This window comes from Gambusia affinis, linkage group LG02 (genome assembly GCF_019740435.1).
Source record: "Gambusia affinis linkage group LG02, SWU_Gaff_1.0, whole genome shotgun sequence".
Lineage (NCBI taxonomy): Eukaryota > Metazoa > Chordata > Actinopteri > Cyprinodontiformes > Poeciliidae > Gambusia > Gambusia affinis.
The window spans coordinates 5,700,309-5,722,174 of record NC_057869.1 but is presented as its reverse complement, the minus strand read 5'-3'; the positions used below and the strand labels follow the sequence as shown (position 1 = coordinate 5,722,174).

The 21,866-nt window shown below is 37.2% G+C and overlaps 1 protein-coding gene across 16 annotated transcripts in view; it reads left to right on the top strand.

The window, feature by feature from the left end:
* madd (MAP-kinase activating death domain) overlaps nucleotides 1-21,613 on the top strand; it is a 53,583-nt gene extending 31,970 nt beyond the window's left edge. For 3 of the 16 annotated variants that reach the window (XM_044142296.1, XM_044142330.1, XM_044142266.1), the window contains 20 exons: nucleotides 59-245; nucleotides 1,766-1,916; nucleotides 2,250-2,453; nucleotides 3,714-3,764; nucleotides 5,154-5,257; nucleotides 5,440-5,523; nucleotides 6,248-6,406; nucleotides 6,738-6,858; nucleotides 7,471-7,533; nucleotides 8,165-8,285; nucleotides 8,496-8,601; nucleotides 8,706-8,816; nucleotides 8,891-8,998; nucleotides 9,082-9,246; nucleotides 9,353-9,425; nucleotides 10,511-10,617; nucleotides 13,227-13,235; nucleotides 13,780-13,849; nucleotides 17,103-17,149; nucleotides 19,059-21,613. In XM_044142296.1, coding sequence (XP_043998231.1) covers nucleotides 59-245; nucleotides 1,766-1,916; nucleotides 2,250-2,453; nucleotides 3,714-3,764; nucleotides 5,154-5,257; nucleotides 5,440-5,523; nucleotides 6,248-6,406; nucleotides 6,738-6,858; nucleotides 7,471-7,533; nucleotides 8,165-8,285; nucleotides 8,496-8,601; nucleotides 8,706-8,816; nucleotides 8,891-8,998; nucleotides 9,082-9,246; nucleotides 9,353-9,425; nucleotides 10,511-10,617; nucleotides 13,227-13,235; nucleotides 13,780-13,849; nucleotides 17,103-17,149; nucleotides 19,059-19,172 — 2,155 coding nt within the window. In that variant the 3' untranslated portion in view covers nucleotides 19,173-21,613. The remainder of the gene's footprint in view (nucleotides 1-58; nucleotides 246-1,765; nucleotides 1,917-2,249; nucleotides 2,454-3,713; nucleotides 3,765-5,153; nucleotides 5,258-5,439; nucleotides 5,524-6,247; nucleotides 6,407-6,737; nucleotides 6,859-7,470; nucleotides 7,534-8,164; nucleotides 8,286-8,495; nucleotides 8,602-8,705; nucleotides 8,817-8,890; nucleotides 8,999-9,081; nucleotides 9,247-9,352; nucleotides 9,426-10,510; nucleotides 10,618-13,226; nucleotides 13,236-13,779; nucleotides 13,850-17,102; nucleotides 17,150-19,058) is intronic. The other 13 variants (XM_044142276.1, XM_044142339.1, XM_044142313.1 and 10 more) reach the window with 11 other exon arrangements.
* Nucleotides 21,614-21,866: the final 253 nt, after the last annotated feature.

The following is a 21,866-nucleotide window of genomic DNA, read 5'->3' as shown; positions in this document are numbered from 1 at the left end:
GATGACTGTAGTTCACTTCAAAAGCTGCAAAATAACCTAAAGACGTGTTTTGACCCAGTGAGAACCAGCAGTTTTTAAAGGAAGTGGTGCAGAGTGTTCTGGAAGGACAGGGCGTCGGCTGGCTTAACATGAAAAAGGTTCGCCGACTTCTGGAGAACGAGCAGCTCCGCGTCTTTGTGCTGAGTAAGCTGAACAGAGCTGTCCAGTTGGAGGAAGACGCCAGACAGGAGATTATACGTGATGTGGTGAGATGCTTGTTTTCTGCAAGATAGAAACTATTCATGAGCTTTGAACTTTTTCTCATTTATTATTGTTTTGGTAGGTTAGCTATTCCATTTTCTAGTAAAAGATTGAACAGTACACTGCAAGTTGTCCAGAGCTCTGAATATTTTCAAAAAAGGTATAGTAGTTTCAGTTGAAAGTAATTAAACTAGAAATGGGTAAAAAGGGAAGGTGAAGATAAGTTCTAAATGTCAAATTTTATTCAACATTTTCAGAGGAGAGACGTTTAATGACAATTGCATAAAATTATTTTTCAAGCTTCTTCCCAATTAGTCATTGATGGGTTATCATATGAAATCCAAATAACATGCACCTTATATTATGGAAAGACCAAAGGGTATGAATACTTTTGCCAGAGACTTGATTTGCAGCAAATCAAATCTGAAGTTTGTTTCTGGAGGGCATGTAGTAGTGTATTTTTGAGGGCTGTGTTCTGTTTTGTAATGATCTGGATCATTTTCATCCAGATGCAATGTTTTCTTTGATCTCAAAGTGACAAATACAAATTTTGTGTTTTAATCAGACCTAGTCCCTTCAACAATACAAAGAATATTTAAGTTTCTTTTATGTTTCATAAAAATACAGTGATCCCTTGTTTTTCGCGGGGGTTACGTTCCAAAAAGAACCTGTGATACGCGAAATCCGCGAAGTAGGAACCTTTACTTTTTTAACAATTATTATACAATGAAATACTCCATGATACATTTAAAACAAAGAACAAAACCTTTTTTACAGGGCCAAGCAAATAAAAGTACTGTATAAATGTTTTTCTTTTTTTACAAATAACTACTATACTGAAAAATAATAATTTTAATCATCAATGCGAAATGAAGGCTTCAAATTGCGTAGATCAGCACCGCCCCACCGCGACCCGAATCATTGGATTAGAACGGAAAAAATATGACTATGAAAAAAATTACAAAGTGCAGTCGGACAAATAGTGATTCACCTGTATTTCACTGCTCCTCCTGACTCCGCTCTGGTGCGTTTTTGTCTTCTAAAGCCCGCAGTGCAGGTGTGTTTGTTCGGGAGAAGAACATACAGTAGTTATCAGTAGTTGTTGTCACTCTTTTTTCTTCTGGGCAAAAAGGTTCTTATAAACCGACATACCACCATCGATTATGTTAAATTTGGCAAGCTGTTTTTATGTACGTGTACATTTTAAACCACAACGTTATTGACACACAGGTAGAGAAGTAGCGGAGAGACTGTTTATCCAATCAGAAGGCAGAACACAATGCACGATGCAAATCCGCAAAGTAGCGAGACCGCGAAAGGTGAACCGCGATATAGCGAGGGTTCACTGTATTACATTTCTATTTAGCAATAGTTTTTAGTGTATATATTTGAGTGTTGTATGGGTCTGAAGGATTTTAGTAACTCTCAAGTTATATGTACACAACTTGCATAAGAGTAGTTTTTCTAATTATTTATGAGTTGCTTGTGATGTCAAACCTTCAATAACCAATTTGTTTGTTTCCAGGAGGTGAACAGAAAAGTTTACAAAGGCATGTTGGACATCCTGAAGTGCACGGTTTCCAGTCTGGAGCATTCTTATAGCTGTGCTGGTCTTGGAGGAATGGCTAGTGTCTTCAGCCTGCTAGAAATAGCACGCACACATTATCAAACCAAAGGTATGCCCTAAAACTTAACAACTGCCTTTATAAAGTTTATACCTAATTGTGAGATTCATATGAAGTATTCTTAGAAATGTATAAGATCCTCTCTCCAGGCTAACATCAGGGTGCTTGTATTCTTTACTTGTCAATGCGTTTGCTCTGCATATATTGAGCTTTGTGCTGCATGTCAAACTGTCTAAGGCATTAACTAAAGCTGTTCTTTGCTCTTTTTTTTTTGTCAAATAATCTTTTTCTTTTCCCTATTTTAAACTTTTAACATATAAACTTTTAACATCCTTTGTTTGATGAACTTTGTCTTTGGCCCCCTTAATTTTGGTAACTTGGTAGACCCAGAAAAGCGCAAGCGAAGTCCCACAGACAGTGCTGGCAGCCCGGGGAGTAAAGAGAGTCCTTCTGGTCGTATGGAGACAGCCAGACCTCAGGGCCTCCTGAATATCCCCCAGCTCCACCTGCCTCACCACACCACGGGCAAAGGAGCCCGCCATTTTGATACCCGAAGTCTGAACGAGGAGAACTTTATTGCCTCGATTGGTGTGTACACCACTCAAGCCTGGTTGCATGTGCACTGTAACCCCCCCTCTCCTTCCCCTGCCCCCCACCGTACAAGCTCATCAACCTTAAACCTCCCCCACCCTACTTCCAGCCGTCTCAGTGAAAGATCCCTCAGACAACAACCAACGGGTGTTATTATATTCCACACACTTTAACTGAAATTACTGTTGATAATCACGTAGGATGGCTAACCAGCTGAAATTTTATATTAAAATTGTTTAAATTAAATTAAAGATGTATAATAAATAAGTTTTGAAGTGTCTGGAATATTCATCCTGTTTCCAGCCTGGACTGTGTGTGTTTGTGGCCTTTTCCTTAAACATCCGTGAAGCTGTTTTCCTCCCATTCGGGGTTCTGTTGTTGGCCTATTAGCACCTTGAATGCATGTGGTTGTTTTGTTCTTGCAGTGTGAAAATCTGCAGTAGGGGACAAGGGAAAAATAGAGTTATACACATCGATGGACAAATCGGTGTTCGTCTGAGCCTTTACTGCAGGTTTCTTCAAGGTGTGCTGTAGAAAATGAACAAAAAAAACAGCTCCTTTTGCTATCAGCATGGAGGGTGGAAACAAAACTCCCCAGTAAGCAGTCCCAGTATATAGAAAATTCCTACAACAGACTTGTTTTTTGGGCATATAGTCCTTGATTTTTCAAATAAAATTCTGGGTCTGTCTACAGGGGACTCCTCTCAGTTCGTCCACCCACACCTCTCCTACCCTCACCCCTTTTTCTACCTGTTAGAAGTTGCACCTTCAATTCTACAGAACGCTGTGAGACTTGCATCTCAGCTTCTGCAACTACTCCATTCCACTCACTGGCTACCAACATCATCCCACGCTCCTTTACCCAATCAGCCTCCTCGTTTTCACCTTTGCTCTGGAAAGCCAGACACATGCGATGGATGAACGTAGACGTCAGAGCCCAACCTCTGTAACAGCACTGTGTGGCTCTCCAGGACTCTGTGTGGAGAGCTTGGGGTGTTTTGTAATGTTACCTAAGTAGATGTTGCATAACAAATCCAATATAGCCCTATAACATTTTTTTTTAATATAAATTTGTGCTAAATGAATCAACACTACATGCCAACATTACAAAACACCTTCTTTTACAAAGGAAAACATTTTAATGCTTCTTTTGTTTTGAGTTTGGTTTTAATGCTCACCCACCATACATGCCTTTTCAACCAGCTCTCTGACTCTCTCTCTGTCTTTCTCTCCTTGCTTGCAATGCATCTTGGGTAGAATTGTGGAGCAAGCACCAGGATAAGCAAAAAGCTATGGAAAAACAACAGAGTAAGAGACTTTTCACACACCAAAAAAAAAAAACAAAAAAAAAAACTAACTTAAAAACTGGGGTGTTAAAGTGAATTTTTTTCAACCCCCTTATCTTTGTACTTTTTTTTTTTTTTTTACCTCTTCTCTCACTCGTGTATTTTTTTATTCGTGAAACAATAACCAGCAATAATTGAGATCCGAATAGACAACCCCTCCCCAAATTAGGGGTTATAATGTCACTGTGTTTTTAAATATTTGAGTATAAATTAAAAGTTGAAGTTGGATAGGCTTAGGTCGTCATTGTTTTTATTCCAAAATAGTAAAAATGCATGCCAGACTGTTAATATTTGTATTTGTAAAAGCGAAAAAGGTGAAAAACGTACCTCATCCTTCTATCTGAGAATTATGCACAACTTGTGTTTTTATTATATAAGGCTAAAGACAAAATATAATGAAGGGAAAAAGTTAAAATCTTTAGGATTGTTGGACTACCTGACGTAAAAATCACAGAAGCTTACTGTAACATTTATTTATTGGCTGAAGCAAAGTGTATTCTTGTTTTATCATGTTCTTCTTTTTCCTCTCTTGCAATCATGCATTTAGATGAGCAGAAATGATTACATGCTGCCCTGTCCTGCTCTTTTTAACTGTACTTTTTTCCAGTTTCAAGTGACTTGCTGTAATATTACAGCCAACTTCCCACAGTTTTCTGGTGCATTATGAATCGCTTTGCCAAAGTTAAATGTCACAAAAAAGTGAGAGCTACACGAACCTGTATGGATGTACGTGTCGCCACATGTTCACCTTCAAAGATGATAAATAACAGTCACACTTGAAACAGAAAATGTCTCCTTTACCGACCATGAGTTTGTCTGCATGCCTAACTGCCTGTGTCTGTTTGTGGGGTTTTGGTGTAAATTGGGACACATTTGCAACACTGATTGAAAAATAATGTCTCGCTCTTGCAGTTTTGTTTTCATTTGTAATGTTTTCTGAATTGCAATGTTTTCTGCTTTCTGTGCTTGCCTCTGTCTCCTCTCTCTGTCCTGTTAAGATGATCTTACTCTGAACCAGAATAACTTGCACAGGAAGTTTTGAATTTTTTTTATGAAACAAGCTTTCCTATTTTGTATAATTAGTAAAGGAAAATGCCTCCCTACACTTTAAAACTAGTAGCAGCTTATATATTGGAAATGAAAAGTTTTTCTCAAACTCCATAAAGCTATTGTAATCGAGTGTGCAGTGTACACACATAGTGAGATGTCTAAGCAGTCTTTGACCCCTCAAATGGATGTAGTGTCAGGGCTACTATGCTGTGCTGGTTTTTGAGTGGGGCAGCTTTCTGTAAGGTAAGAACATCCTGAGGCCACATGTGAAAACAGGCTGATAATTAGATCTAATTTGCAGGGGCTGAAGGAGCAAAGCAGCAGCGCCCGCAGGTGACTGACGCAGAGGAGAAGAAATCACAGATCAGTGCTGATAGTGGCCTCAGTGTCGCATCTGGTTCTCAGGTTTGCCCTCTAATTACTGCTGTGTGAAAACATATTAGTGATAATAAAATCTTGGATGTAATGTTATAGTACATTGGACTGTTTTACTTTGAGATTATAATTATAACCAAAGTGCACCTTATTTAGTGGGATAGTTCACGTTTTGCAACGGCTGAACTAATTTTTCTTTATTCCTTGTATAGAAGAGTGACACGGAGTCTGTAACAAGTACAGAGCCACCGATCCTCACAAGGAGCACCAGCCAGGACTCGGAGGCCAGCACAGTGGTAGGGCACGGCCAAATCGGATGACTTCTACTTTTTTTTTTCTTTTTCTTTTTTTTATTAATCCATCTGGACAACAGGAATGCGCTCATCATTCATACAAAATATAAATACATGACATGAGCCACTTGGTTTTATTTAAAATAATCATAATTTCCATCAACCCAGAATAAACTCAGGACTTTTTGGCCCTCCTGCTGGCCTCTCGATTAAACTGTATGGTATGGAATATGTTAACTGCTACCTTTTAATAAACCTTAATACTGATAACTGGCACATGCTTGTGAATGAGATATGTAATAATTACTAAATCCTCTTCTTTAATATAGTTCCAATATGCCATTTCTGCTGTTTATAGATTGTATCCAAAATATTGAATTTATTTTAAATTTAGCATATAGAATAAATTTAGGTATTGTTTTTTTTCTGTAACCCTCAAAAATGAGACATGATGCTTTGTGTGGTATAAGAATGATCTACTGTATGTTGAATTAATTCCTTAATGTAGTTCAGGAAAATAAGTTTGAACTTTCAGATGACTCATGTAATTAGAAAATATGCAAAACTACCAAAGACACAGAGCTACTATTTCATTAATAAAAAGCTGGAGTCAAATGAAAAATACTGTGTTCTATTTACCTTTATTGCATTAAGTGAACAATGAATATAAAAATTCAAAAGTCTACATGTGAAACTTTTATTCATACTCTGAATTTTAACATTTTAGATTAGCAATAGCTCTGGTGAGACTCTTGGAGCCGACAGTGACCTGAGCAGCACAGCAGGAGATGGTCTTGGAGGGAGAGCTGCTCCTCATTTGAATCAGTCCAGAGGAACTCTGTCTGACAGCGAGATTGAAACCAATCCAGCCACAAGCTCAGTCTTTGTAAGTAAAAAAAAACAAAACATCCCTTTATACACTAAAGAATACTGATTGGTTAAAATCCTCTCTGAGAGTCCTTAAACATTGTTACTGCCATGTAGGATAGTCCAAAAACTATTCAATATATATCTGCATAAATTTTTTCTTGCAAGTGAAAGCTGACATAGGACTTAAATTTTGTTTTACTTTTACTAAAAATAAACTCTGCAAGTACTAAACAATTCACCGACTACCAAAAAAAAAAGTGTTTTTTTTTGTGTGATAATTTTAGCAAAGCAAACTGTGATAATTGTGCTTGCAGTTTGACAAACCTGGTCCTTTTCTTCTTCCATAGGGAAAAACTCACACTCTTAAACCAGGTACAAAAGATCATTTACCTGCGATGGTCAAAGGGCCTCCTGTTCAACCGATGGAGGACATCAGTATGAGGATTTATTTGTTTGAAGGTTTGCTGGGTAGGTGCTGCTCTCTTTTATGCTTCTGATGTTTCATGTCTACTGAAACAGCTCTGTTTCCTTAGAGTTTTAATTGTTCTGCTTTGCTGACATTGTATATTTTGACTTGTATATATGTTTTTACATGTACTTTTTAAAAAGTACATGTAAACCTTTAAACCTTTAAAACCTTTTTAAAGGTTTTTCTAAATTACCACGGCTATGCACAATTTATTTAGATGCATGTAAGTGAACAAGATGTCTTGAACTCATATTGTAGTAATCATTGTTCAGCTCTACAACAGTTAAAATCTGTAATGGTAGAATATTACGGCATCATTACCTGAGTCCTGAATTATGTTTAAAAAGGATTAATCCAGTACTGTCAACACAAAGTCCAGGTCCATTATCTGTCCTTGTCTGTGAAAATGTCTGATGCAAACTTGAAGCTTTGAAGCAGTGTGTTAAAAATCACGCTCTGTATTAATCCTTGTCATGTTTCTGTGGTGTGCATCTCGGCTCGCTCAGCTCTCGTTTTTTGCCATTAAACCCACTCACACCTCTTTGCCTAACCCTGGTGCTGCTCTCGCTGCTTTTTTCTTTTCTCCTGCTGCTCATGGGAAATTTCTCCAGGGCGGGATAAGAGCTCCGTTTGGGATCAGCTAGAGGATGCGGCCATGGAAACCTTTTCTCTAAGTAGGGCTGATCTCTTGCCTTTGCCCCTTTTTTGTTATTTGTGCGTTGTGCTGGTGGAGTGTTTCTTGGCTTAGCTCATCTAGCTCTGTTCGGTCTTTTTATCTGATGAGAGTTTTACCTGTTCTTTAGTGAGGTATAGATCTGTGCAAATAAAGGCGGGAAAAGATGTTTTTTAAAATATCAAATCAGAAAAAAAAATGTCTGTCACACCTACCATCTTTCTGTATTCATTGGCTCCACACAGATTGTTTTATTTGCAGTCCTTTTTCACTCATTTATTGATTTTTGTAATGCTTTACAAAAGTCAAACATAGAGCTAAAATTATTCACAAAGATCAATAATACACAAAGGAAAAAAAATTGAAATCTGGAATAAAATGTCCCATTTCTGTCTATGTAATTATTAAAAGCTTTCCTGATTAAAAAGACCTTAAACTTTGTTCTATGAAGGCCCAAGTCAGTGATTGAGGGCAGGTCCAGATGAATTTGGGTGTCTTGTGTTCCTCAAATTACAGTTCTAAAAGAAAAATACATATCTTCAGGAATTTTATATTGAAATTGGCATACAATTTTTGTTGAACCAAGTTACCAACTGAAGAAGATTTGCTCACTTGAGAAACAAACTTTTCAGGTAAAGAGCGCTCCACCCTTTGGGATCAAGTGCAGTTCTGGGAGGATGCCTTCTTAGATGCTGTGATGTTGGAGCGCGAAGGAATGGGGATGGACCAGGGACCTCAGGAAATGATTGAAAGGTTTTCTTTATTATTATTATTATTATTATTATTATTATTATTATTATTATTATTATTATTATTATTATTATTATTATTATTATTATTATTATTATTATTATTATTATTATTATTATTATTATTTATTTATTTATTTATTTATTTTTTTTAACCATCCAAATGTGAGTTTTAAAACAGTTTTAAGAATCCTTCTGTTTTTTGTGATAACAGATACTTGTCAGTTGGAGAGCACGATCGCAAGCGTCTGGAGGATGATGAGGACAGACTCTTGGCCACCCTTCTGCACAACATGATTGCTTACATGCTAATGATGAAAGTATGACAGCCTGTTGCTCTGTTTAAGCAGCTGTAGTTTACTTTTTATTTCTCTCTTTGAGAGAGAAAAAACAGAATCCATGTAAATGTTTTCTGTTGATTTAGGTGAACAAAAATGACATCAGGAAGAAAGTGAGACGTTTGATGGGCAAATCTCACATCGGACTCGCATACAGCCAAGAGATCAACGAGATACTGGACAAACTGGCCCATATGGTGAATATATTTTCCACTTTTTTCATTTGACCTGTTTTAGTATTTTGTAATTGATTTTTACCAATCCTCTGTAGAATGGTCGTGAGCTGTCCATCAGGCCGAGTGGAAGTCGTCACATCAAGAAACAAACATTTGTTGTTCATGCTGGCACTGATACAACAGGAGACATCTTCTTTATGGAGGTAGGAAAAGGCTTTCATCAGTGGTGCATATATCATGTTCTGGTCTTATTTTTGCACTAACGAACCTTCACCAATGTTTAAAGGTTTGTGATGACTGTATAGTCCTGCGCAGCAACATCGGTACGGTTTATGAGCGCTGGTGGTACGAGAAGCTCATCAATATGACGTACTGCCCCAAAACCAAGGTGTTGTGTCTGTGGAGACGTAATGGCCAAGAGACGCAGCTCAACAAGTTCTATACCAAAAAGGTCTGCAACTCTGCATCTTCTTTGCTTCTGCTAACTTTAGGAGTTTGCAGAAGCAAAATCCTAAAGTCGCTTAAAAATTAAAGTAACTTTCCTCTGTTTGTTTCAGTGTCGTGAGCTCTACTACTGTGTCAAAGACAGCATGGAAAGAGCTGCAGCAAGACAGCAAAGCATTAAACCAGGTTGATACCTTTGAGATGACCGAGGTTCAGTCTATGTTGCCAACTCTTAATTTGACATTTAATTTATATCCACTTTAAATTGTTAAAATAACTGTGATCACTTTATTCATAAAATTCCGAATTAGAATTTTGTTATTCTAAATAATTCATTGTAATCCTTAATTAATTTTCATGATTAGAATTAAAAAAAAAACACTACCGCAGGCTTAAAAAAACATCAATATAGGTATTTTTCAGATTCATCAGAAGTGTAGGAATGAAAAAAGTGGAAAATATTTTCCTAATCTCTCCATCCATTCACTTATTTCCGTGCAGTTAATGTATGTGTGTAATTGCACTTTAAAGTCGACATATTTTGCAAAATTCACAATTTGTATGTTTTTGTTCTTCTATTTGGGTCTCAGCTGCTTCTAAAAACAACTCAGGGGTTAAAAAAAATTCACACAGCCGTTTTCTGACATTAGTATGATGTCTGTTGGTGTCCGAAAAACGAAGTGTTTGAAAACCTCACAGTTGTTAAGTCACATTTTACAGGCACTGTGCCCTTAACTAGCAACCCACGCGGAGCTCCAGCACATTGGGTTAGTTGGTTTTACCATTGTATGTGCTGCACAGTGTCTGTTGGAAAAGTGTTTTGTTGTATTCATTCCATTCAGAAAACACTTGCATTCTTAGTGGTTCTGCAGGGGGTTGTACACTTGTATAATTGCACATTTGTGTGCAGTTGTTTTTACATGTGAATCTAATGTTGAGTTGGGGGGCATGGCCAGCATAATCTTATTTGGATTTAAAGTGACAAGAGGTTCTAGAGCAGCTCATTCTGAAAGGAGCTCAAAATAGGCAGAACTGATCAAGCAAAAATCTTATAATCTCAGAATAATTTTCTGCACGAAAGTTAGTGAACATGTTCTGTATCGCCCATAGACCTGTCCTTTCCTGTTGAAGAAAGCATACCAGGTCACCTTTAAAAGTTATCTGATGAGGACTGAACTCTGCATTTTTTTAATGTAAAATGTGTGAAATTTTACATTAAAAAACCATCTGATCCTTGTGGTTAGAAAACCGCTCTCCATCCTTATCCTCAGGCCCGGAGCTTGGCGGTGAATTCCCCGTCCAGGACATGAAAACCGGTGAAGGTGGACTGCTTCAGGTTACGCTGGAAGGGATCAACCTGAAGTTCATGCACAGCCAGGTAGGAGGCCATTACCACAGCAGAGAAACTGCCTCTCATCTTACATAAGGGCATGAGGATAAAAAAAAAAAAATTACTCATGATGGCTTAGACTTCATCACGTCCTTCTTTTCCCATCTCTCCTCGTCTTTCCCGTTTGCCTTTGTAGCATTTCTTTTCATCCTGTGACGTCTTCCTCTATTGTCATTAAACATTTTGATAAGAAACGTGACGTGTACTACTAATTTTAACGTATTTGATTGGCTGGTCCTGGCGTGCGTTTTCTTCTAGAGGAAGAATTTCTGTCTGTGCTTTTGCTTTTTTGGATTAGCTCTTTTTTTGTGTTTATGCATGCTTGATGTTCTCTAAAAAAAATTTAACACATCCTGCCTCGCAAGTTTCCTTCAACATCTGTGGTGCTCGGACCTCATGTTCATTTACTGTGTGGGAGGAAACGATGTGTTAATCTGCGTGTGCGTGTGCGTGTGTGTGTGTGTGTGTTGTGCAACAGTGATTAGACAGATGACCTTAAGCAAAGACTTTTCATTAATAATTGGCTATATTATAATAGCAACTTTTCATTTTAAGTTTGGACCCTTGAACATTGTCATGTGTCGTCTTCACGTCTGTGCGGACAGCGGCAGTCTTGGCTTGTGTATTTTCTCGGCTGATTAGAGTCCAAACCAGGTTCATTTGTTGCAAATACCTGAATGCTTAGGATCCAAATAAGGTCAACAGACATTTTTTACATTATCATCTCAAAGAAGACAACTAAAAACTCTGTTGTTATCAACTTGATGCACATTTTGTCCGACTGCATTTGGAACTCTTGATTATCTTTCTGTCCTATATCTTATTAGAATGAAATGAAAGAAATTTTTTACTGTCACAAAATGCTGAAGGCAAACCAGTGGCAGGGTGATCATAGCAGGCCAGTTCCACTGATCCCTCCATAACTAGGTGCAAAGAAGATGATGAAACAGAAAATTTACATTTGTTGAATAATATTTTGCTCAAGCAAATTACTGAAGAAAACCTATCTGCAAACATTAAGATGTGCAGTATGTTTGTCTTTTAGATTTTCTGCCCCAGACATTTTTTGAGTTTTTTATTTAACGCCTTCAAAGCTCAACATTTTTTCCATTTGTTTTGTGACAGCATTCATTTCTGCCGAGAAATTTGTGTGGAGGGCAGTTTGTTTTCATGAATGAGGCAGCAGTGTACTTGACTCCAAGGTTGAACTAAACTGAAAGATCATTCTCTGTCTTATAAATGAAAGTGGAACCAAACATGAACATGTTGATATGGACGTTTAACAAAGCTCCTCCTACACACTCAGGGCTTTTCAAAAGCTTACAACACTTCTCAACTTTTTCACATTTTGACATGCCACAACCAGAAACTTCACTGTATTTTACTGGGATTTTTCTGTGATAGACAAACACACAGTAATGTGTATTTGTGACCTGAAAGACTTTTTTTTTCACGGATAAAAATCTGACAATTGTTGGTGTGTAGAATTAAGTCCCTTTTGTTTTGTTGCTTTTAAATAAAATCCAGTGCAACCAGTTCCCTTCAGAAGCCACCTAAAAGATTTCTTCATGCAATGTGACTGAGTCTGAGCTGCTGGCTTTGAAGACTGGGAAGATTTAAGTATCCAGATGTGCAAAGCTGGTGAAGAAATAACCTAAAAGACTTGTAGTAATTTCCTCAAAAGGTGGTTCTACACAGGGATTACAAAGAAATACTCGCCACAATTTTCAGATATTTATTTGTGAGAAACTGGTATCCTTTACTTTCCATTCTACAAGTATGCACTTCCATACTCTCAATCACATAAAATTCCAATACAATACCATGATGTTTGTGGTTTTTAAATGATAAAAGTGACATCTATAAAGTAGATTTACAAGACCTGTGTAAACACTATTAAAGTTTCTATCTTCTCTTTTTAATTTTTTTTTTCCGGCTCTTGGCCTGAATTTTTCCTTTCCAAAGATTAAATTTATATGTTGCTGTAGACGGTAACAATTTCAAGACAAACACATTTTTCTTGAAAAGGATTATCTGATGGAAGATTGGTGTATATTAAAGCTTACATTTGGACTACGTTTTTCTTGTGTGTTTTGTCAAGTGTTTCTTTTGTTTTGTTTGTTTTTTGTTTTCCCCCCCCACTGCTCAGAGTTGAGCTAAGATGACTTGTTCTGAGGTGATAAGGTGTCAGAGGCAACATCCTTCATGCTAGTGGGATTAGCGGTCTGCCCTCATGTTACCTGTCTGCTGTTGTGAGTGAGTTATGTTGGTGCCAGCCGTTGTTGCTGGAGGAGGAGGCATGGAGGGCTCTGGGGGACTGAGATGTTTTAAAATCCAGGAAAACAAAGGTGAATCAATTTCTTAACACTCTAGTCAAACTTTATTCCTTTTTCTCTTATTCCTATTTGCTAGCTCTTGTGTTTGAATCTTCTTGTGGTGTTTTTTTTTTTAATCATTGGCTCTCAGATTCTTGATTTGAATATTTACGAGGCTCCTGCAGATAGATAGCGCCCTCTCGGAGTGTCGTCGAGTGTTTGTGCTCTTCTGTCCGATAATAATCCAAACCATTTCTCTCCCATGCTCTCTCCCCCTGCAAGGAGCGGAAGGTACACAACCTCTGCTGTGTTTGCTTATTAGCAGTTACATCTTATTGGGTTCCTTTTGTTTCCTCTACCTGTTTTTCTTGCTTTCTATTTTATTTTTTTTTTTACTGTCGTAGTGTATGGCAAGTCTAATTTTGTGTCCTTGTCTCCATTTTGTATAGAACTTCCATGTATGCATCATATGGGCCATACTGCCATTATAAATTCCTCTTGTATATGAATAAGTACACGTTTTATATGTCTGATGCACTTCATTGACTAAATGAGTTACTCTGATTTACAGTTGAGCAGACTAAATGCATTTCTTCTCATTGCCCATGTATGCGTTTGACCATGGAAACTTCTCATAGTGTGTTTTTCTTTTGGTAGCTGTTAAGCGCTTGCATTTCATGTGTAGTTGTTTTAATTTTACCTTTCATACTGATTGAAATGAGTTTAACACGGTTAATTTCTTTTAATTTATAAATATGAAGTGTTTACTCTTCATCTGGTGTTGTTGAGTTAATAATGTTCTGTCTTGTTTTTGTTTGTTTTTGTTTGTTTTTAGGTTTTCATAGAGCTGAGTCACATTAAAAAGTGCAATACAGTGAAGGGAGTCTTTGTCCTGGAGGAATTTGGTAATTACACCATCTATTGATTCTAGGCCTGTACTCGGCACGGCAGTAACTCAGCTTCATGGCAAATTCACTGACGAGAGCTTAGATATGCTTGCTAAATTGAATCATCATTCTGTTTTAGGAAGGCTGAGGTTTTTGATGTCTGCAGGTGGGGAAGAGGGCGTTGAATTTCATAGAGGACGTAGTTTTCAGTTACAAAGCAGTGTCAGAGTAGCACTTGATGTAGTTGATAAGAAGGAATAGTGTGTGAAGATGTTTCTTTTGCTGCCTTCCACTGAATGTTTTTTATTTACAATCAATTCAGGCATCTTTAAAAACCTTAACATTTCTTTATAACCAGGCAGCAAAACCCTTTTCAGACATAAGATGTTTGTTAAAGCAACAACATTCACTTATGACATCAAAGATGCTCTGTTTTCATATTTTTCAATTCCCTAAATGTGTCATATCATCTTTAAAATTAATATAATTATACAAAACGCAACACTGTATGGAAGCATCAGGAAGTCTCATTATTTGACTTGCAAAAATCTGGAGTTGCACTTCAGACTCCAGATAACTGGCTGATACCGACTTTTCTGATCTGCCAATTTTATTTCAGAGATCTTAAGTATATGTGCTTTAGATTTAAGACTAAAACTACTTCTGGAAAACTTGCTTAAATAAATTAACTTAATTACTAAAAACTAGTTAAATGGGGTATATAGTTCTTATTGATCTGTCTCTTGCAATTTCACTGCTTTTACATGTACATTTTATTAACGTTATGCAGTAAGCTTCCTAAGGCTATACCCAACTGTTTAAATCCGTTTTAAATAATTCCCTTTTCTGTGAAGAAAGTTTTAGTGAATAACTGAAGAGTGCTTTAGTTCCCCAAGTTTAAATGTAGGTGTTGTATCTCTTTGCTACCTGCAACTCTGTCAAAGCATAACACTTTGATTTTTCAGTATGAATTACAACACATGAAACAAAACACAAATTGATCAAATGAGCTATAAATCTAAATCAGATCCAAAAAATGTATTATTCTGTAATTTAATGAACAATCAGAACTGATCCATGTAAAATTGGTTGATTGATTGTACCACTGATAAATGTTGCTGAGCTTTCAGTTCCATAATCAAGAGGACTAAATTACTTCACAGTTAAAATGTAGCTCTAAAAAAGAGTCAGATTCTGAAGTAAAGATTTCCTTTACTTCAGAATCTGAGAAGCAGGATTAAACTTTACATTAAAGTCCATATCAAGCTGACGAGTGTACTGCACTGTATGAAGGAAAACTGACACCTCAAAGCTGCTGTAAATTAGTGAATTATAATCAGAAGAACAGCAACAACTTACACAGAAGATCAAAGACTTTTAAAGCACTTCTGAGGTGCATTATGACACTACAAAGGGCTCCAGAAAATATAAATCTGGCACCTAATTATTGTTGAAGTCAAGGTGAAAGAAGGTGAAAGAAAGTTTAATCAGTGTTTTTTATTTTTCATAGAATCAGCTGATAGGAAACCAGATCAACCTTTGGTGTGCATTAATATTTATGAATCAAAACATAACACTGACGCGCATAGTTGCTGATTTATAGAAGTGACCTACTTTGTCTAAAACAGAAAAAAAATATTAGATGAATCATTCTGATTTCAGCAGATGGCTGAATCTTGAGGCATGTTTCCTGTGGCTGTTGGTAAACAGAGAGATGCTAGCAGCTTAGTGAAGTTGCTATCGTCCATTTTCATACAGCCTGAGATGTTCCTCTTCAAACGTTTGTGAATTCTCCACCACCAGCTGCTAGAAAGCACACTCTGATATGAGGCCTTACCGCCACAATTTGATTACCATAAATGAGTGAAGGCAAACAACTCCAGCATACAGAAGATTTCTTTGTTTCTTAGCCGCACCGTCTCCGCAGAAAAAAGCACCCGACGTTGCCACAGCAACTCGTGCAGTCAGACCAATAAAAAATAAGCAGCAGATAAATGAGTCTGTAATTTCAGTGAACTCCATACACACAGTAATAATAGTCACATGTTTTAATAAATAATTACATTTTATTAAAATTTATTAGCATTTTAAAGCATAAAATGATAAGAAGTCTATTAATAATCTTATTTATTTAATTTTTTTAAAAGATTTTCAGAATAATAAATCTGAGATAAAATGAGAATTGTTTTGCACCTATGACGGTCTCTATGTCCAGACAGTCGTGATCAACAGTTGGATTAGTTACAGCTCTGTGTATTTATGCAAGCTGGAGTTAAAACAGATGACTCAGTTCTGACAGAGCAGCACAGAAGAATCACAGGAGGTAGAAGTTGGATGTCTGGCCGAGTTACTGTCGTGCCTCTGTGCTGCTTTTGTAATGTTGCCCTCATCTTTGCCACTATGAAAACCTTCATTCTCCAGCAGGTAAAGTGTTGCCACCTTTCTTCTTCTTCAACAAAACAACAAAAAAAAAAATAGATTCATGCAGATTATTTCCTTATTCCATCACTGCGCTGATTATTTTTCACTTTCTTTGTATAAATAAGCATTCCTCTCCTTCATTCATCACTTGCTTTTATTTTTTGCTTTGAACATCCATCCTGACATTATTCCTCATGTGGTCGTCGTTTGCTGAATGTCCGCCTCAGTATCCCAACCAGTTGGGATCTCAGGTGGGACGATTGCTTTACGGGGGTTAAATCTAAGGGATTTAGCATTTCAAAAATCCCCCGACATCTGTCCAGATCTCAGCCTCTTCATCTCTGCTCTGGGTTCACAGTTACTAATGAAAAGTCAGTCTGTCCTCTGGGCAGAGTCTTAGCCTCTTCTAGCTGCTCTTCTGTGGCGGCAGGTCACAGGGGAAAAAGCTTTAGAAAAAGGAGGTCGTCTTTCTATTTATTTCTTTTTGAATCGTTCAAATCTTATAACTTCTACAGTCTGTTATAAGAAACTTGTGTGTTTTATTTGTTCATTTAGTGGGCCATGAATGTGTCACCAGCAGCCTGTTTGTCATTTTGATACTACCAGCTTCTCTGAAAAGTAGCAAAGAGTAAAACATAATTTTCCCAGACAGTGCTCTCTTATCCTTGGCTTGAATTCTGTAAATTTATTCACCAGCTTTCTGACTGTTATGGTGTAACTTCTTGGTCCACTTCCCATTGTACACATAATTGAAATTCCAACCCTGTAACTTCCCGAAGCTCTCAATCATGAACTCCTCCAATTTCCTGCTGCTTTTGAATTCCTTGTTTTGTCTCTTGCACCGACATAGTTCCTGAAACTAAAGAAGTGGTGATCCACAAGTACAAGACCCCCATGGTGAGTCCTCTTGTTCTGTCTTTAATCAGAGCTAGAAAGCTTTTTGCCGTTGTTTGAAGCATAATCTCCCTCTGCTAGAGTGCTTTAGGATGTATTGTGACTAAATATGGTGATGACTCAGCTGCCATGGGTACGGTGATTAGTTTGTCATGTATGTCTCATACATGATAGTAAGAAAGAAATCCAATTGTTTAGGACAACGAGGTACAATTTGGCAGTTTTTTTGGTAAAGTTAACATATATGTATATATGTATATATATACACACACATGAGTAAAGGCCTGAGATATTACCACGTTTTCAAGCAAAAGTCCCCAGAAATAGTTGGTGAAATTATTAAATTTAGATGAAGAAACTGATGAAATATATACGTAACATTAATACAGTACCTTGCAAAAATATTGGTACCCTTTAAATGTTTGCACATTTTAAACATGCTGCAGCAACACAATTCAATATCATTTAAGGTTTTATAAAACATATTGAGAAATTTTCTAATTAAATTGGGGTGGAAAGTTTTTTTCTTTTTACATTTATCACAATTAAAAATCAAAATCAAAGTTGGTAAACTTGCCTAAACATCAATTTTTATGTCCTGCAACACAAATTCAATTGGATTTAGATCTACTCTTTGATGTAGCTCTTGGTGCTCAACTCCGATGTTAGCTGAAATTTGATGTTTTTGTTAGTAATTAACTAATTAATTAATGAATTAGTTTTTGCATCCTGAGATCTTTAGCAGTTGATGAAGGTGCACAGCTGAAGGGATTGAGGCTTTTAATTGCTTAGAAGTCTGCTTCTGTTCTCTAATGAGTGCAGAGCACTTTGCGTAATCTCTGCTTTTAGACCACTCTTGAGACGTTTACTCGTGGTCTTATATTTCCTGCGTTCCTACATGACCTGCCTGATCCTGGATTTAAACTCCAAGATGGCCTTGTAACTTTTTCCAGTTTGAGCAACATCAGTAACTCTTTTCCCACAGGATCATAAAAGCTTTTACTGCGTGCCGTATTAAATTTTGCACAAGCCTGCAGTAAAGCAACGCTCAAGGTTCAAATATTTTTGAATATGAGCAGCTATGATAGCTCTGCACGATGCATGACATTATATTTGACCTATGGAGTTTCTCCTTTAATAAAAAAAATGCATATCTAATATTACTGAAAGTTGCTGTATTATTCTGTATCATGCATCTGCACAGCCTCTAAATGGTGCAGTATTATGTACAGTCAACTTTTTTTTTTTTTTTACACCTTCACATTATGATATAGTCTTAGTTCTTCATTAGTAACCTACCTAGATGTTGCTTTGATTCTTTCATAAATCTTTGAGAAATCATTTAATCTCCCGTGGCAACAGTTCATCTGTTCAAGATGCCTGGGTGGACCTAGCACTGCCTTCAAGGTGCAGCTCCTCCTCAGAGCTCTAGTCTCCAGGCTTACAAGCTTTGGCCTCACAGATCACTCCCACCCCACGACTCCCCCACTCAGCTCCTTCAGACTAGTCAGCAGCAATTAACAAATCCCTGATGGAACTGTTGACCTCGATACAAGCTACTTCTCAATGCAACACTGGTAAAAAAAAGTTAAAGGGTTAATGGAGATGATGGCTTGCTGATGGAGTTTCAGAAAGAGCAGGATTTTTAGAGACAGAGGAGATAAACTACTTGGTAAAAATTCTTTTAAATCACATCTCATATATTTAGTATTTTTATAACAACTAAACTTAACATAGTTAATTGCTGTGCTGTAAAATGGCACTAAGTACCTGAAAATACATAATACTGCTCCTTTAAGGACTGGTGCATTTACAGTTTTAGTGTTTGATATCTTTTTACTTTAATGGGTTTAACTTGCTCTTATTACTGCTCCTATTTCCTGTATAATTCGCCTTTGTTCCCCCTCTGCAGGCACATCAGATCTGTTACTCTGTCCTCTGCCTCTTCTCCTACGTGGCGGCTGTGAAGGGGAAGGAAACGGAAGGAAAACCCAAGCTGCTCTCACCAAGACCCCTGCCCAGCTAGTCAACACCTCCTGCTCCCCTCCACTCTCTTAACCTCCTTCCTCATCCTTGGTGTGCCTCTCTACTTGAACTTCATCTCTCTTTAATCAGACAATCCCCAAATTTAAATCTAAGCACACAATCCCTGTTCCCCCTCCCTCCTCCTGTGTAAATATGAGCCTCTGATCCTTTATAAATCCATGTGTAGACATGTTTGGTCCTTGATGTCGTGTAAATAACTCCAAACATTCTCTGTTGTTGTCCTGATGTTGCGAACCTAATTAGTTCCACATTTGCTAGCTCCTTAGAGTTGGAGAAGCAGTTCGTCAGCTCTGTGTGAAGGCCTCGGCGACACCAGGTCTGAGCCACAGGCTGCATGCAGGTCCTGTGCAGCAGCGCAGCTCACCACCTCCTGCCCGCCTCCATACAGCTCTGTGTTATTGTGTGACGTGTGATTACTGTAAAGTTCCAGTTTGTCCAAGTTGAAACTGGTGAAGCATCCGGGAGAACCCGTTAGAGTGCAGTGACAAAGCAGCTGCATCCTGCACTAGAGCACCGCATGTAAACTCTTCTTAATGGTGTTTGGTCCTAAAATACTGTCGGTGTTCTCAGATGTGTTCTCTTGCCCACCAGGCTGAATACCTGTTCTAGTTCTGCTGTAAAACTTCTCGTCTGTGCTCCTCTGGTATTAACTGCATGTTACTATAAGAATGAAAATAAATATTATATATATATTTCTATATATAGTATTTATTTAATATATGCATTTAGACTGTACATTTCTAAGGACAAAAGTTACAAAATGTTGATTTGCTTGATGTGCAATACTTAAGAAGTAGTTAGCCATTGCCAGAGTCGGGTTCTCTTGGCTCCCACAGGGTGAAGAATGTAAGATGTTTTTTTTGTTGATGTTTTTTTTTCTATTGTGTGTTTACTGAATATACAGTGTGATATGACTGGTCAAAGTGTCCTCCATGGTTAATTATCGGTCAATCACAAGACAGAAAACCGAGCTTTTCATGGTGGTTTATCATTAAAGTTAAATTCACTTCCAACTTCAACTGGTAGACAGAACATCCTCTGCAAGCAGAAAAATGGGTCTGCATGTAACATGTGGGCTGACTGGAGAAGAAAGCTTACGAAAGGCAGCTCTATCTGCATTATTTGAAGGTTAACATTATTTGATTTGATGGACAGATTTATGGATTCACTTATGAAAAGCAGCATTCAAGAAGTGCAGCAGCAGTTTAATAAATTAAGCATAAAGTAGGTTTTTTTAAGTTTAATAAGAAGTTTTTACTAACTCAATTTTCCATTTTTAGTTGTTTCTTGCTTCAGTTTGCACATTTCACCTGCTTTAACATCAGCTCAATTATGCTTGTACTAGGACTAAAACAGAAGAAAAGATGCATCACGTTCCTTGGTAGAAATAGTTTTAAATCTACAAGATTTTCACAATTTATACCAAGCATGTCCCTAACTTATTTTTGCTTAGACTTCTCTTAACCAAAATGTGTTCATGGACTGAAAATGGTGGGATTTTTTACTTTTGATGTTCTTAGCAGCAGAAGACTTTGGTGCGAAACAAACGTATGAATTTATGAAGGGTTGAATTCACTCAACCGTCCAGGCTTTACTTTATATTAATTAGTTTGAAAACCTCCCAATTTAAAAAGTACAAATGACAATTTCTGCTAAACATAAAGTGGGAAATTGATTGTACTTTTTTTTCTCCAGGAAGAGCGTTGCTGAATGTAAATGTTAAATTGTGATGAGCAGCCGACAGAAAACCTGAGGGGTTTTTGGATCATGGAAATCAAAGTCAAATCCAGAATCCAAAACTACAGATGTAAAGACAGAACAAGAACAGAAATTCTCATTTCGTCTCAAAATGACTTTTGTAATCAGATTTCTGTCATGTGATCGACCCTTCAGACGTGTTCAAGCCAGTATGTATAATCATGAACGACTGTGAGGAGATTTTGTCTTCAAGCTCTCTTTGTGTTCCACGACAGTGAAAAACAGGCCCATTCCACAGTGTGTGTATATATATATATGAGTGAGTGCGTGTGTGTGTGGTCACGTGGCGAACATTTTCCTGATCAGCAATATATTGCTAGAGTAATATCACTGGAAGAGGTTTTATTTTGATCCTGACATGCTTGTATTTTTAGTAACTTAACTGTGCAAGGTAGGAATTTCAGGATGTCAATGAGAAGATGATGTTTCATCTCTACAACTGATCTGCAAATTCTGCTTTGGCTACAAAGTTTTTTTGTGTTTGTTTTTTTTTTTAAATCTGGAATATTACAATTCATCTCTGTTATTGTTCTCACTGGCTGAGAAAGAGAGGGAAACAGTAAGGAGATGCCAGGTGTAAGTATTCCAGTTTTTGGAGGTTAAAAAAAGGTATTTATAGATTATGTACAGCTTTGGCAATATAATAAAGTTGTCCTAAATGAAGCTGTTGTATTTTATTTTATTTTGTCTGACAAAACACTTAAATTTGTGTTGTTTCCTGTAAGATGTATTGCAGGAAATGGTTTGAAACATGGCTGTTTAACTTCATACTAAACCATTAAAAGTACAAATGGCACCACTTTGAGACCAAAGCTGCCCACAAATAAACCAAAACCAATTTCTTTCAAATTAGCTCTTACAAAAAAATGTGCTATATTAATTTTTTCATTTAAAAAAATTTACCTGTGTGAATATA